At 48.7% G+C, this 15,100-nt stretch overlaps 1 protein-coding gene across 2 annotated transcripts in view; it reads left to right on the forward strand.

Moving 5' to 3' along the window:
- Positions 1 to 15,100, forward strand: part of POU2F3 (POU class 2 homeobox 3) — a 78,170-nt gene that overhangs the window by 47,070 nt on the left and 16,000 nt on the right. For both annotated transcript variants that reach the window (XM_045483178.1, XM_045483179.1), the window contains exons 4-5: positions 11,432 to 11,536; positions 12,740 to 12,842. In XM_045483178.1, the coding sequence (XP_045339134.1) occupies positions 11,432 to 11,536; positions 12,740 to 12,842 (208 nt within the window). The remainder of the gene's footprint in view (positions 1 to 11,431; positions 11,537 to 12,739; positions 12,843 to 15,100) is intronic.

Below are 15,100 nucleotides of genomic sequence, written 5' to 3' on the forward strand. Positions count from 1 at the left end.
ACTATCTCAACCCATGTGACCCCATCTTGACCTCCAGAGACAATACATACATACATACATGCATACGCGTATACGAGCGCACATACGTGTATGCTCAGGCCTACTATGTCTCATCTGTGCTGGGAATGGCTGCAATCAGGGCACAACACAGCCATAGTACCTGCTCGATATACATCTGTTGACGGAGTAAATGGGTCAGTGAACGCACAAATGATCCCACTGTGCTCTGGCCTAACCGGATGTCATCTGATAATTGAACGTTGTCCACCTGCGGATATTATACTTAAAGAGGGTGATGGGTAGACTGAAATATATGTATTATCAATAATTACAGCATTTGCCAGATCCTTATTTCTAGGAACCCTGGAAAGGAAATCAGCCTAGTGTGGCGTGACTTTTCAAGTCCGTGTGATACAGTGGAGAGAGAGTTGATTCTGGATCCACTCAGAACCAGGTGGTATTCTGCCACTTCCTAGGTGTACGATCTTCGGGAAATCATTTGACTTCTCTGAGACCCAGTGTCCTGTGTTCTAGGATTGTTGAAAGCGTTCACGCATTCATTCCCCGTAGATCTAATAAGCACCTACGAAATGACAGGCATCGTGCTCTGGCAGCAAGCAAGTAGGTCTCCCAGGTAATAAATGAACAAGAGTCATTACCTTCATATTGTTTTGGTGACCAAAGCGAGGAGAGCCTTCCTTGGAGTGTTTCATAGATATTTTAGCCCTAGCCCTTGAGATCTGGGTAAGAATCAGAGATTATTTCCCTTTTATAGGTAGGGAAACAGATACATGATTAGAGAATCCTCTGACTCAGGTTCACACAGCCTTTTCATAACCAATTTGGTAACTGCTCCCGACCCTAGACAATTGAGTTTACACTGTCAATTACAGTGGTTTGAACAACCATCATGCCGAGAGCCCTATCCCAGGCTAAGAAGGGTAATAGGAGAGCTATGTACTCAATAGAAATTGAACCAAAGGGTGAGCCCAATGTAAAAGGGAGCTACCCAGACCTACTGTAGTGCCTCACTTATCCAGGGAGCCCGAAGCCTCACCCATTTAGAACCCAACTAAGAATAGGGAAGCAAAATGAGACCTCGTACCAAGCCCTTTCTCAGGGCCTGAAAGTTTTATTGTAGAAACAGTTGTAATGGGTTTAATGATCTGGTGTTTCCAGCCCTTCGCAAATAAGAACTGCAAATTTGAGCTGGTAGAGGGGGCTGCTAAAAGCAAGCATACCAACAGTAGTGGATAAAAACCTGGTGTGAGAAAGGAGTTTAAAAACCTGGAAAAAAATAGACCTGCAAAGGAAGAAAAGAAAAGAAAAGAAAAGAAAAGAAAAGAAAAGAAAAGAAAAGAAAAGAAAAGAAAAAAGAAAAGAAAAGAAAAAGAGAAAAAGAAAAAGAAAAAAGCAACTAGGGACTATTTAGTGCTGCAGTCAACAGAGGCCAAACACTTGCTACCCCCAAGGGCATGATTGCTTTTAAGAGGAGTTCACAGTTACGACTTGAGTCATTGACTAAATTATCTTTCAAGTACTCTTTAAGGGAAAGTAGAGATATATACATTACCTTTTAGTAAGATCTCTAGTCAAAATGAAACCAATATATCTCTATCCCAAGCTGCAATAAAAGTCTTTGGAGCTGCAAGGGATAGGTTTTGGGACTGAAAATCTGCTTATCTGGAGGGAGGATATCCTAGGGATTTTAAAGATGTGTTGAATTTTTGTTTTTAAGTTTAGTTACTTAATTTGAGAGAGAGTGCAAGCAGGGGAAGGGCAGACAGAGAGGAAGAGAGAGGTGAGTCACCAGCAGACTCTACGCTATCAGCACAGAGCCCGATGCAGGGCTCGAGCCCACAAACTGTGAGATCATGACCTGAGCCAAGATCAAGAGTCGGAAGCTTAACCGACTGAGCCACCCAGGCGCCCCAAGATGTGTTGAATTTTAAAGCAGAGGACTTGGGTTCAGACCCTGGGCCTCCTGCTAGCCAGCTATGTACTTGGGGAAAATCTACCTCTCATGAACTTTGTTTTCTTCAACTGTAGAATGGAAAGACCATCACCTGCCTCTTCATCTTATGGGGATATTCTGAAACTCAACCAAAATTGTATGCTTGAAAGTGCTTTGGAAACTGTAGAACATCACAGAAAGTTCTAAGGTCTGTAGGCCACATCCCAGGTGTTGCCTGCTGGTATAGACAGTGACTCAAGAAGTGGGGAGAGAAGGAGATTGGGTTATTTTTGCTATTATTATTTTCAACTACTGTTATTGCTAAACATGCACGTGTGCACACACAGGCACATACAGCAATATCTGTATGTATGTTTACTTACATCATGTGCCCCTTAACTTCTCAAGAGTCCCTCTGCCCAGGAAAAAGAAGGAACCCTACAACTAACTTTAACACCTCGTAAGCTAAAAAGTTCTATACGGATATGTGACATTTTGAGTGCTTACTGTTTTTAACCTTTCTTTTTTTTTTCCTAAGTTTATTTTTGAGAGAGAGAAAGAGACCGACAGAGTGCGAGTGGGGGAGAGGGAGAGAGAGGGAGACACAGAATCCGAAGCAGGCTCCAGGCTCAGGGCTGTCATCACAGGGCCCAACGTGGGGCTCAAACTCACGAACCAGGAGATCATGACCTGAGACGAAGTCAGACGCGTAACCGATTGAGCTACCCAGGCGCTCCTTAATCTGTTTTTTTGGTTTTTTTTTTCATTTAAAATTCATAATTAGCTTTTAAAAAATTAAACATTGCCAAACTGTGCACGCCTTCTGGAAACCCAAACCCTCTCCGCTCCGGCTATTGTGAGCAGTTGGGTTGACCGTGGCCTTTCAGATACCAGTCTGGGTTCGCTCTTCCAGGCCCTCAGGCGTTCACCAGGGGATTCCTGAAATAAACAGGCCTTTGTTACAAAGGATAAAGCTTCAAGGGTGGAAATACATGTTCTGTCCTAAAATCTCTCCGTTTTGTCTCCTCTGCCTCGTCCTTGCTGTTTTGGCCTTGGGCGCATGTATCCCTGTCAGCTCTTACCTGGACTGTTGCGATCAACAGCTTCTTAATCAGCGGCCCTGCTTGCGGTTTACCCACTTCAGACCCGTATTCCACACCGCCGTCGGCGTAACTGAGCTGAACAAAAGTCTCTCCGTGCTATTCCCCTTTCCTCTGGTGACACTTGGCCCCCAGAGTCCGTCGAAACTCCCCTGCACGGTGTGCGGGGCTTCCAGGGGCCCTGGCTGCTCGTCCAGGCCTTCCTCTCCGCACCCCCATGTGGCAGCAGCATCGCTGGACGGCTAGTTGCTCTCGTCCTCTGCAACTTTGGACAAGCTGTTCCCACTTCCTGACATGCACTTCCGTGCCTTCCCTTGGGGAGCCCCCTTCACCGTTCAGGGCTGCTCAGAAGGACTTTTCTTCTGTGGGGCTCTCCTTACCTCGCTCCCCTTCCTCTGGCCGTGCTGTGCCCTGCCACGGTGAGTCGCCATCTTTCCGTGCCACCACGATGCGTGCTTGTGATTGCTGTAAGCATTGCGTGGTTGCTGTTTACTTTTCGTGTCCTGTCTCCTGATTAACCCGGCAGGCCCCCCGTTCATCTTCGTGCCTCTAGTTCCCCCTTGGTATACAGTAGGTGCATACTAAATTCTCGTTGAACTAAACTGACCTGGGAAGGGGACCTTTATGGGCCAGGAAACCTCTGTGTTTCAAGCATGCCACGTGGAAGACCAGCTACTCCTTGCTGTCAGAGCAGACCCAGTGTTGGAAGGCCACGAGGGGTGCCTCCGATTATCTGGAGTTCCACCGAAGTTCAAGATGTGAGGCCCTCGGTCTTGCTAGAACACTGTTCTCAAAGGTAAAAATCACCGGGGCGACTGGGTGGCTCAGTCAGTTGAGCGTCTGACTCTTGGTTTTGGCTCAGGTCATGATCTCACCATTCGTGAGTTCTAGCCCCACGTGGGACCCTGGGCACTGACCTCGAAGCCTGCTTGGGATTCTCTCTCTCCCCCACTCCCTCTCTGCCCCGCCCCTGCTCATGCTCTCTCTGTCTCACTCAACATAAATAAACAAACTTAAAAAAAAATAATAAAAGGTAAAAATTACCAGGGAAACCCATTTACTTACACTGGTAACCCATGCTCCAACTTTCAGGGTCAGGCTTCCAGGTCACAGGCAGTCACCCAGGAAATGCCAAGGAGAATCCCTTTCGGACTTGTTGCAAACTTTACGTTCCAAAGCTATGTAAGCCCCACATGCACGTAAAAGTCCCAGGCCACCCTTGTGAAAATGTTTACACCAACCACGTACCGATGTGAAAACAACATGGAACTTAGAGGAGGTAGGGGTCCACAGGGACATTTTCGGATTGGAAATTCTGGGGGGAGGCCAATGGGGTTGCCTCACTTGGACCAAGTGTTACAGAAGAAGAGGGGGAGGGTCTGGAGGCGAACGACCCAAGTGGAAAGTCACGCTGCGCTCTTCCTGGCTGCATGATGGTGGGCGCGTTCGGTCAGCTCTCCTGATCGTTCCTGCATCTGTAAAAACGTTTGATAAGATTATTGGCCTCATGGAATTATCATGAAGGATAAATGATGATATATTTGCAAGTGCTTTTGGATCTCTAAAGTGCTACAAAAATATTATGTTCTCTCTTTCTGGAGCCGATGCTCTTGTTTGCCTACCCCACTCAGCTTCCTGATCATGAGGGAGGGAAATGAGCAACTATCAAGCCCCTGGAGTGAATTCCTGCAGGGGAGAGTCAAGGAAATGCAGAATACTGGGTCCCAAGCCAAGTACTATGTTATCATATGTAGTCAATTGTGCTCTATCTGGACATGAACCTTAGTCTGTGTAGTAACGAAGAACTCTGAACGGGGACTTTTCTTTTGATGAAATCTCATTAGAGCAGTGGGATTAGGGTTGCTACTGAGTTATGACCAGGAAATGTAGGAAACAATATTTTGAGCGATAAAAACATGAGACCAAGCCATGCGGCCGTGCAATGGAATGGACGGAATAGTGTGTGGGGAGTTAGGAGACCTGTCCTCCTGGGCCCTGGGTCTCCGGGCCGGGCTTGCCTGCCACTCTAGGTCTGTGGCCCTGAGCAAGTTGGTCTGCCCCTCCTTGGGCTTCAGGAGTCATAGCTGTGAAATGAACGGTTTGGGCCAGGTGCTAGCTGCATTTCCTTCCAGTTCTGATGGGGAAGGAAGGGAACCAACGCTTGTTGAATGTCTGCCATGTAGCTGGCACGGTGTGCACGGTGAAGAGTCTATGACTCTGTGAATCCATCACTCGCAGGTGAGACTTAGGTTGACGTAGGACTATGGAGTCACATAGACTTGGACCGGAATCTCATCTCTATTATTTACCTGCAGTCTGACCTCAGGCAGGTTTCTTAGTATCTACAAGCCTCAATCTCTTTTGTCACCCGCTCTCTTTTACGCATTATAAATTTCTTAAGTAGATTCCGTCTAGTCTCCTTTTCTCCTTTTGTCTAGGCCGAGAGAACCGAATGAAGTAACTTAAAATATTAGATCATGCAACCAGGGGTGCCTGGGTGGCTCATTCGGCTAAATGCCTGACTCTTGATTTCGGCTCGGGACACGATCTTGACGTTCGTGAGTTCGAGCCCTGCATCGGGCTTCACGCTGTCAGCACGGAGCCTGCTTGGGATTCTCCATCTCTCTCCCTCTTTGCCCCTCCCCTGCTTGTGCTGTCTCTCTCTCTCTGTCTCAAAATAAATAAATTAAAAAAAAAAGATCATGCCACTAGTTAGAAGCAGGGATGGGACCGAAAGTCAGAACTCCTGGTTGCTCCTGAGCCTTGCACTTGCTTCCTGGATGTCTTGTTCTTTTTCTTTTCTTTTTTCCTTTCTTCTTTTCTTTCCGTTTCTTTTCTTTCTTTCTTGCCTCCTTCTTTCTTTTTTCTCTTTCTTTCTTTCTTTCTTTCTTTCTTTCTAAATCATCTCCTGCTCTGAAAAGGACAGCAAAGTCCTTCCATGATAGGCAGCCCAGGTGTATGCAGAAGAACCCAGTGTGATGCCAAACTGCATTCACTCACCAGACATTTCCCAAGAATAGCCACTGGGCTCAGGAACCATTTTCAGAGTTTGATTCAGAGAACATGCTCAGCATTTCTTCCCCCACTGCACCTCCTACCTCCTGCCGTTTCACTTCTTTTGGGGGCAGAACAGCTCTCTGTGTGGGCAAATCAAGAGTTCTGTGGAATTCCTCTCAAGACAGTAGTAGCTCTGGGCTCTTCTCTACCAGGTGGCCTACTAGGAGAGCCAGAAGGGTGTGATTCAAAGGGGATCAGGGTCAGAAAAAAGAGAGCCTCCATCAACCCACCAGAAGGGAACATGGTGGGCATCTCGGGAAGGCTTTGAAGGAAGGTAGAGCGTGACGTCGTTCAAGTCCTGGCCACCAAGAAACATTTGTGAGGATTCGTCCTCCGTAGGGACGCAGCCCCTTCCCAGAGTTTTTAAATTTGAGTGCATGGACTTATGTGCCAGAGGGAGAAGAAAACTTTTATAGGCTTAAAATGATGGGGTTTTGCACGCATGTGTCAGCACTAGCAATGCTATGTCTTAAGAACTGAAGCCAAAGCATTAAATAACATGACTGATAAGCTTGTTGCATTTCCAGAGTCGGTGCAAGCCAGAAAAACAAGGATGCCTCTTTGAAAAGTTCCTTTTCAGGAGGTAGCAACCCCAAGTGGCCCCGGCTTCCTGAGGAGCTACTAGTTTATTCAAGGGTCCCCTGTCTCTTCTCTTCCTTTGTCTAGAAGTTTGATGCGGGCAGGGAGAAGATCCCAGTGTCCCTGGGCAAAAGTGCCTCGAAGCTGGTCTGTCATTGCTCTGACTGGAAACCTGGGTGAGGCCATCTCCCCAGGCACTTCCCGGAGGCATCTGAAGGCAGGAGTCTTGGACTCCCAGGGAACAACCAAGAACCACAGAAAGAGGAGAGTTTCCCAAGCGAAAATGCAAGCCAACATCTCCTGGGGGACTTTCAGCCCTGTTCACCTGAGATGAGTTACTTGCCTGCCCCATTCTACCACTGGAAATATATTTTTAGGATCTTTTCATGAGCAACATGTTCGCTGCCAACCCTTTATAGATCAGTTACAAAACAGAAACTCTCCTTACTGCTAGGAGAAGTGTAGAAGGGGGGGGGGGGGGTGGTGGAAAGAAAAAAAAAATCCTGCCTGTAATTGAAGGCAGGTTGGGAGATGTTCATGCTTTGAAATTCTCCTTCTTGTGAAATGTTTATGAAACACTTTCCACAAACGAGTTATGCAACCAGGACAACAGCTTTGATCGTTTTCATCGCCAGTGATCTGTTCATTAGTGTGGGGCTGCTTCCCCGAGAGAGAGAACCATGTGAAAATGTCATGGGTGGGGCTAAGGAGGAGTACCCCAGCACCCTCGTGCCCCATCACATGACCCCAAAACATGGTTCATAAGGAGGTCCGTGGGTCTATCTGGGCCAGAACGCCACCTTTTCCATCACCTACGGTCTATGTTGTCTCCCACCCCTGGGAAGTTGGTAGTATTGTTTTGTAGAAAGGGAACCAGGGGAAAATCAGAGGGTCATTCCCTTAAGGGACTTGGCCAGTGTCTTGTTATGTAACTTTATCCCCGTCTCTAAAACTCTCTGGGCCTCCATGAGATGGGAAGGCACATACTTGTCCCCACACCTCTGGCTGGGAGTGTGAAGCCGAGTAAGGAACGTATGAAGGCTTCCAGCCCCTCAGAGGGGGCTCTCTCCTCGCGGAATGAGGCTACTGTTTTCTCAAGCAGGTGATGTCAGGGAGTTCATTGGGATTAGAAAAGATAATCACCCATGATGACTTTTTACCTCCCTGGTCACTGCCCAAGACTCAGTGTAATACCTGTACACAGCACAGTGGGTGGAGAAAATCCTGAGCGAACAAACCTTGTCTAACAGATGGACGGGACGGTCAGTGGCTATGACAGGGCCGAGCCCTCTGGGTGGCCCGTGTCCCCAGGGATTAGTCCATCCCAAGCAGGGCCTGCAGAGATATCCCTTTGCGTGAGAAGAACCACCAAAGGGACTCTGGAGACAGTCTTCACGATTCCAGGCAGGCTGTGGGTTTGATTGGGTTTTCACAAGTACGGGGGAAAGTGGATTTTCGTCCAATTTGCCTCCGGTTCTCACATTAGAAGTCAACGGGATTCCAACAGAAGTCTCTCTATCTCATCTTCCAGATCCACAGCCAACACCCAGTTGCCTGGAAAGGCTCCAATCTTTTCCATTGGACAGCAGTGAAAGGGATTTTTTTGATTTGGGAAGGACTTTGTTTCTTAATTTCTTAGTTTCCTCACCCGTGAACTCTTAGAGAATTGCCGAAGGAGGCTGTTAAGAGCCGCTAACGTATCTTCCTCCCTTCCTCTCTTTCTGAGACCCACCCACCAAAGCAGAGACTTCTAGAATCTGTCACCGAAAAAGAAATCTCCTTTACTGTCTTTCAACCTGGTTTGTATAGGACTCTCTTCCTTGGGGGGTTACTGTCAGCAGCTCGCACCCATAGGCTAATGAAATATGAGAAATGAAAGAGTGAAACGCCGCCGAAGCAAAAAGTCACAACAATGACACACGGGGCTGTCAGAACGCCCCAGACGGACACCCAGAGGAATTTCCTGCTATCGGTCGCTTCATTTTTAGAACTGGGAGGTCAGCTGTGCCCCTCAACGAGTTTGGAGGGCAATTGATCCGGGAAGCAGATGAAAGGGTGAGTTTTCTTTTATGATGGCGCTGGTTTCTGAAATTAAGTGTTGCAGGAAGACCTGGCAGTGATTCTAACAGATAGCACCCAGGTTGGAGGCAAAGCACATGTTTTCAAGGTCTGTCATAGCTGCACCTTCTTATCTCCATTGCGCATAATGAGTCTATAAAGGAACCCTGCCACTTGCCTCCGAGCTGGAGCCCCGCCAAGCTGCCCGCGGTGGTTCTACCCAGCGTGGCTTTGGCTCCAATTTTCCATGTTCTCCCTCTGTCCCCCTTCCTCCATCCTGCCTCACCTATCCCCGCACTGGGAGAGGGATGCACCGGGGCAGGAGCGGTGGGGGGGGTCTACAAAGGAGACGTGACCCCCAAAAGGCTTTGCTTAACTAAAATCTCTTCGAACAAACCTTAAGGGTGGTGGTGGTGGTGGTGGTGGTTTTAAATAAGTAGTTGTATCATCTATTTCTGGCTTTTTAAAAACCTGCTAACAAATGTTTCCCCAGAATCGAGGATGTGAAAACTCTTAATTTCTAGGGGAAGAAAGTAGGACACCAGAGCTTCTTAGACGGAGATGCCAAGCCTGGGTGGGAAGAACCGAGGGACCCTGGGGCTAGCGATTGGGGCCGTCTTGGCAATCCCTCCCGGCTGGCCGTGTCTTTAGAGTTTTCACAAAGTCTCAACCCTCTGCCCCCACTGTCCTACTTCCTGTCTCTCTCCCTTCCTCTTCTCTGCTTCCAGTGCTCCAGAATAAGTCTCCTGAGGTGAGAGAAGAGAGGAATGATTTGTAAAGACTGTCCCTGAAAGAAGCATCCTCTTCCCAACTTTGGTGGCACCGGCCCTTGTCGGTGCCCTTTTAGGTCTGCTTTAGAACACCGCAGCAACCTGGGCTAGCCAAGTCTGCCAAACGCACTATGGAACTGGAACTTGTGATTCCATTTTAGGACTGGAAGAGAGAAGAATCCCATAGAATCATCAAACAGATGGAGAAACTGAGTCTCGTACAGGCTAAAAGATTGCTCAGGGTTACGTAGTAAGTTCGAGTCGGGGTGAGGACTTAGACACAAGGTCTAGCTCCCTGTTCAACGTTTTCCTGACTGTATCCCCCTGGAGTCTATGGAGAAATGGGTTCTGTTTATGGCTTTTAGGTAATTAACTTGCATTAATTCCCATTATGTGCAAGGTACCATATTTAGGACATTAGCTCTTTCCTCGGTCTCTGATATCACTCAGTAGGATCTGCCTAGCTCACCAACCAAAGGGAGTTCTTTCTTTAGTGATCTAAAGATTCATTTCACAACAATGAAGCATAAATATAGCCATTGGTCTGAACGTTTTACTTGGATTAAGTTAATACAGGAGTGATTCCAGGATGTCTGTGACATCCCCAGTGTAGACCAAGAAAATGGTTTAAGCCAGGACGGCTATGGCCAAGAATTTCCATCAGAGGGCCTCCCTAATGTCTTTTAAAAGGTATAGTCTAGATCCTATGCTCTTTGTCATATTATATGAATTCAGAGTCACTTGGCTTCCCCTGCCCCAGCGGACTTCCTGAAAAGCTGCAAGAGTATAGTTCTCTGGATGGGCCCAAATAGTGCACCCATCCATTCCTGCCCTTGGACACCCGAGAGCCCCACAGGTGGGTGATTGGTGCTGTCATCCAAGAGTGGTGGAGAGAGGCTAGAGAGGTTTTAGAAGCCATCACAGCCCCCTCGGGCTGCCACTGCAGTAGTGACTATGAGGGAGACGTGTCCCCACCTGTAGGGAGACCGGCAAAGACTATCATCAGAGCCGCATGGGTGCAGAGGGCTGACTGCAGAGACAGCTCACCACGCAGAAGATAGATAACTGTGGAAAACAAGGGGAAGAGAGAGGGGAAGCTGGCTCCCAGACTTTGGGATTTTGTGGACCAGGAAAATAAACAAACAGTATGGGGAAGACTGGTAAAGGGTTGCCTTTTTTTTTTTTTTTTTTTTTTCCACTTTGCAAGGTGGAGAGTTTTTAAAATACCATTTAGAAAATTTTTTTTATGTTTAGTTTTGAGAGAGAGAGAGAGAGAGAGAGAGAGAGAGAGAGAGAGAGAAACAGCATGAGCAGGGGAGGGGCAGAGAAGGAGGGAGACACAGAACCCGAACCAGGCTCCAGGCTGTGAGCTGTCAGCACAGAGCCCGACACGGGGCTCAAACCACAAGTGGTGAGTTGAAGTTGGTCGCTTAACCCACTGAGCCATCCGGGTGCCCCTTAAAATACCATTTAGAATCAGCATCATGTCACAAAAGAAATTCTAACCTCTCCCCCCAAGAAAAAAGGAAGAACGCCATCTCCAAATTTAAAAGAAATGTTTCAAGTCCCTGCAATATCCTTCTTTTTTTCCCGTTTCAACGAGGAAGCGCGTAAACTGCACCGTGGGCCTGCACAGCCCACAGAATGTGCTGAGGAACCATGGATCTCTGTGAAACCCCCTCCTGCAGACTCTGACTCCAGAGTGCCATTTCCCTGTCTCTTACCAGCTGCCCTGGGCTGAGGTACACACACAGGCAGGCACATCAAGCCCCAGCCCTGTAGGTACTGTAGCCACGGAGCTAGCTCCTTACTCTCGGGGCTGGTCACTAATCCGCCTTGACCTTCTCTACGTTTCTGTTTCTGCCCGCCTGGGGAGGCCCCGCACTGATGCTCTCCTGCCTCCACTTACACAGATTAAAACTGAGGACCTCAGTGACTCCTTGCAGCAGACCCTCTCGCATCGGCCATGTCACCTGAGTCAAGGACCTGCCATGATGTCTGGAAACCAAATGTCTGGGGTAAATGCCAGCCTGATGCCGGGGAGCCCCGATAGTCTCAGCGGGCCGGGGAGTTGAAGTCAAGCCTTCTCCAAAATGCTTGACCTCTAGACCTGGCTCTCGGTGAATTCGTGGTCCGAAAAGCCCCCTGTAGGGAGTGTGACCGAGGGATTCAGGCCTGGGGTGGAGGTGGGATTCCATAGGGGAAGCCCGGCTGCCTCTACCTGTCTGGGACCAAAAGGAGCCGGCCTTGCCAGAACAATGGACCTAGCGGCTGTGGAGCCGGCCCCCATTTCAGGGGGCCCTATTGCGACAACCATGGCTACAGATATAGAGCATTTCTGTCTCCAGTGAGCCCACTCTCCTCCCTCGAGGTTTTGCACCAAAGCCAAAGTAGAACAGAGTGTCGTGCGGGGAAGAGGAGGCACCCTGAAACAGTAACAGCAAACGTCAGAGAGGGCGGATGTCCATGTGGCGAGCCCCTCTCTTGGTCTGGATCACCTGGGGAAGAAATGCCACCCCTTCCCTGGAAATACTTAAGACCGGAACGTGTGCCCATTCCTTCACTTCCTCATTCAACAGGGGTTTACCACCTCTTCGTGTACAGACCTAAGCACAGCCCTCGGGGGGCACAGAGCCCTGAGGATCTCGATCCCCCACGTATCGGAACTGCTGTCTCCCTTTTGAGGGCTGGTGGGAGGAGCCCAGGGGCAGTGGCCTTTCTGCTTCATCAGATCGGTTGTGTTAAGAAATAATAACTTGCTCCTCCTTCCAGGAAAGGCTCAGGCCCAGGAAATGGCCAAGACGTGGCTTTTAGCACAGTCGAGGGGCATGAGATTAAAGAAACGAAGTCAGACGATCGGGATTTCATGTCATTTCTAGGGTAAACCTCTGAGAGCCGGGTAACACTGAGCCTGTGCCTTCGACGTTTACCGTCTACTTGGGAGACAAGACTGACACGCACGAAAGTTAAATAACAAGGCAAAGTTTAAGTACACTAGGCTGAGAGGCACTGCTTGGCTGAGTGCAGGAGCTGTAACAATGCCAGCATTAATGGAATCGCTACTACGTGCCAGGCACTTGAGCTACACAGAGGCATAAGGCAAGGTCACTGCCAACAAACTCTCAGAGTCTGGAGCCCCAAGGGACAGATGGGCAGCAGGCAGATGGAGCCGGCACCCCCAGCGTGTAAATTCGGCGATGTATGTGTCTCCCCATGTGCAGGACATGACCTCCCTCCATCCGCTCCAGCAGCTCGTGCTGGTTCCTGGCCACCTCCAGTCCGTATCCCAGTTCCTGCTATCCCAGACCCAATCTGGGCAACAAGGTAAGAACTCGGGCGTTTTCCCCATCGATCAAGTCCAGCAAAGTGCTGCTGCGGCTTGCTGGATAAAGGAGCCCAAGTGTGGGGCATGGGTGAGTGGCTCACTCCTCTGGCATTGAGACCCGAGGAAGGGACCCTGGCATTGCCCCCGCCAGGCTGAGAGTCCTCTGCTTTTCCCTCTCATCTTCCTCAACTTCACGGCCAGTAGAGACTGAGGTGCAAGGTGGCAAGGAGCTGGGGGCGGAGGGGAGCACAGGAAGGAAGAGCTCCTTGGGACATGCAGTGCAGACAAGTCCCAGTTCCTTGGAAATCTTTCAGAACTGATTCAGACTTTCACCTCCAGGAAGCCGGCCTTGACTCTGCTTGGGTAGAGCAGCAGCGCCACCCTCAGGCGGGAGAAGGGGTTTTCAGGTTTTCTTTGGCACGGAAATTACTACCAGAGACTGGCTCCTGGGCCAGCAGCAAACAGATTAGAATATTCATGATAATAGCTGGTATTTCTTGAACGTGATTTGCCAGGAGCCCTGATGAGTGATTTTCCTGGCATTTTTTCAAAATAACCTTGTGTGGTAGATAGTCATAGTGTGTCTCTGGTGACATAAGAAAAGTCTGGAAGTTTGCCTGAAACCTGTGTTCCTGGCCATTGACCTGCACTGCCTGCCCACCGCCCCCCTCTCTCTCTGGTCTCCACTGACGAGGGCCAAAGTGATGGAGGAAGTAGGAGTTTGCCACCTGTGTACAAATCCCAGGTAGAGGCTTTGGAAACCCAGAATCCAAACAACGTGCAACTCTGCCTTCCATCCCTAACACCTGCCTAAATTACAGTCCCTACCCCTAGGTTCTGAGGCATCTCAGAATATTTTTATGGTGATGACTGAGAACATATTTGAGCCTTTAAGTACTTATTTTAGCTAAACAACGTATATCACATTCCTAGGTAACAGCTAATTCCCTTCTGTTTTAAAAGATAGTGACGTGAGGGGCGCCTGGATGGCTCAGTCGGTTAAGTGTCCGACTTCGGCCTAGGTCACCATCTTCTTGTTCCTGAGTTCAAGCCCTGCGTCGAGCTCTGTGCTGACAGCTAGGAGCCTGGAGCCTGCTTCAGATTCTCTCTCTCTCTCTCTCTCTCTCTCTGCCTCCCTCCCTCCCTCCCTCCCTCTCTGCCCCCTCCCGCTTGCGCTTTGTCTCTCAAAAAATAAATAAACATTAGAAAAAAAATTTTAAAGACAGTGATATGAAAATGGCCCAGAGGTAGACATATAACCAGTGAGGTCAGTGTATGATGCAGGGCAAAATAAACAAACAAAAAATTTTCTGAAGGCAGAAAGCTCATTGGTTAAAAAAAAATTCTTTTTTTTTTTTTTTTTAAATCACTTACTGGCTGTGTGTCCTTGGGAAACTTCACCTAACCTCTCTGAATAAAAACGGAGCAAAATAAAATAAAATGGAAAAACAGTAAGAAATAGAAAAATAGTAAAATTCTACCTCACAAGGTTATTGAGGGCTATTCAAAATAATGCATATAAAAAGGCTTCGTGTATTTCAAAACGCAGTATAAATGTTAGATTACTATTAGCATTTAAGCCTCTGACTCCTGGCTTGGAGCTCCTTATGAGAGATTTTTGTTTATTTTAATAAGGAAAAATTAAGCCCTGACTTTTATAGACTGAGGAGCGTAAAGGTCAGCTTCCACAGATGCCGTACATCAGTGACCTGGAGCCGCTTAGGGACCCCAGAGACCCCAAGGTTCTGGTCTGTGCTGAGTGGTTGGGGTGACCCGGCCCATTGTTCTGGTAGCTCAATGGCTTCATTCCCGCAGCGACAGTGAGAGCTCCTGGCTGAGGACCTTCCTAGAGGGAGGCCACTCTCATGACCACCAGTCAGGCAGAGCCCTTCGTGGGCCGTTTTCCTGGAGAGGGAAGGAGAAAGCGGTCCTCAGACAGTACAACGAGCAGGTGGAGGCCATACCACCAGACAGAGTTTCCAGAGGCTTGGCCCCTGGTCTTCCCTTCTCTCTCAGCTCTTCCTCCCAAGTAGAAAATGTCCTCGTTCTGCCAAGAGCCTCTGGCCAGCCATGTGCCGCCTTTTGGGGCTCTCTGGCCCCATCTATGTGGCCTGGCATATTTGCAGATTTGCCCAGGTTTTTGTGGCTGTCTGCAGGCAAAATGGAGCTCCCCAGCCCCTCTGTTCCAGCTGCTTTTCCTTCCCTGTTGGATTTCTTCAGCCTGCTTAGCAGCTCCCAGAGCAGGCTGGCCTTGACC

This window comes from Leopardus geoffroyi, chromosome D1 (genome assembly GCF_018350155.1).
Source record: "Leopardus geoffroyi isolate Oge1 chromosome D1, O.geoffroyi_Oge1_pat1.0, whole genome shotgun sequence".
Taxonomy (NCBI): Eukaryota; Metazoa; Chordata; class Mammalia; order Carnivora; family Felidae; genus Leopardus; species Leopardus geoffroyi.